Here is a 1,417-nt window from a genome sequence, read left to right on the forward strand (position 1 = left end):
TTGTCCAAACCGCAAGGAGGCAATTGGTTGGTACCAAGATGAGAAATGCATGTTGCGGTACTCCGATCGCACCATATTCGGCCTCAACGAAACAGAACCAGCCTATTATATGTGTAACATGAACAATGCAACAGATGCAGACAAGTTCAATGGAGTGGTGAAGAATTTGTCGGACAAGCTAAGAAGGAAAGCTGCAGCGGGTGACTCTCGTCGAAAATATGGAGCGGGAACTGCGGTTGATGATCAAAGTAACAAAACCGTGTACGGTGTTGTTCAGTGTACTCCTGATTTGTCTGAAGCAGAATGTGATAGCTGCTTAGTTGAGTCAATCAAAGGGCTATTGAGTCTTTGCAATGATAAGATTGGTGCTAGAATGGTTAGGCCTAGTTGCTATCATAGATATGAAACCTACTCCTTCCTCTTCTATGATCCTTCAACACATCACCCATCACCATCACCATCACCATCACCATTTCCAGCACCTCCTTCACCTAAAGGTACTTTCTCATATCATTCTGATGAGTCTGGGTATACATATATTGATTAATTAGTTTTATTAATCACTTATTAATTGATATAGCAGCGACGCCTTCACCATCGTCATCTCTGCTACCACCTTCAGTACCTTCAGCCCGCGCACCATCTTCACCACCATCTGATCCTCTATCATCACCAACACCTTCTTTTGAAGGTACTTGAGTTCTGACATTATATATGCTTAGTTTAAAGTGCCTTCTCTTTTTCTTAATTTAACTAGCATCACTTATTATTGATATTAGATTAAATCTTTCTTATAATAGGAATTAATTAAATAAGAGAAAGTCTAGCGAGAGTAAATTTTGTGATTTTTAATCATTAATTAGTTAATATTTTTAATGATATAAAATTATTCAATTTTCTTTTAATAGTAAAATATTGGTTAAAATTTAACAAAAGCGCTGTCACACTCCTCATTAATTAATTAATTGATTATGTTTTGTGCAGGGGTGAAAACATCAAGTACCACAGTCACTACAGTTCCGTCGTTGTTGTTGTTGGGCTCATTTTTATTTGTATCAACATAGGCAGAATTGGGAGCCCAACAAAACTTTGAAAGTGTTCTCTATTTTCTATTAAGGAAAGCTACATCATTGGCTCGTTAGGAGATTCTTGTCAAGTGCAGCTGGTCCAGCTTATTGTTGTAATCTTTAATAGATTAATAAAATAAGTAGTTCTTGAAAAATGTTGTGATAGATTTATAAATTTTGAAAAAAAATCAAATATATTCACTATTCTTTTTTCATCTTTCACTTCTCCTTATTTTTCGCTTCTTGCTTTTATTTATATCTTTTTCTTTATTATTATTATCTTAAAAAATTTGGATGTGAAATAATATTTATAAATAATAATTTAGGATTTATAGAACAGTTCATTTTGG

At 34.4% G+C, this 1,417-nt stretch overlaps 1 protein-coding gene across 1 annotated transcript in view; it reads left to right on the plus strand.

Moving 5' to 3' along the window:
* The window catches only part of LOC107467141 (cysteine-rich receptor-like protein kinase 29), a gene marked incomplete in the record, with an annotated part of 1,632 nt that extends 403 nt beyond the window's left edge, over positions 1 to 1,229 (plus strand). The window contains 3 exon segments of the mRNA XM_016086179.3: positions 1 to 497; positions 581 to 691; positions 985 to 1,229. Coding sequence (XP_015941665.3) covers positions 1 to 497; positions 581 to 691; positions 985 to 1,064 — 688 coding nt within the window.
* Between the last annotated feature and the right edge of the window lie 188 nt (positions 1,230 to 1,417).

Source organism: Arachis duranensis, chromosome 9 (genome assembly GCF_000817695.3).
Source record: "Arachis duranensis cultivar V14167 chromosome 9, aradu.V14167.gnm2.J7QH, whole genome shotgun sequence".
Taxonomy (NCBI): domain Eukaryota; kingdom Viridiplantae; phylum Streptophyta; class Magnoliopsida; order Fabales; family Fabaceae; genus Arachis; species Arachis duranensis.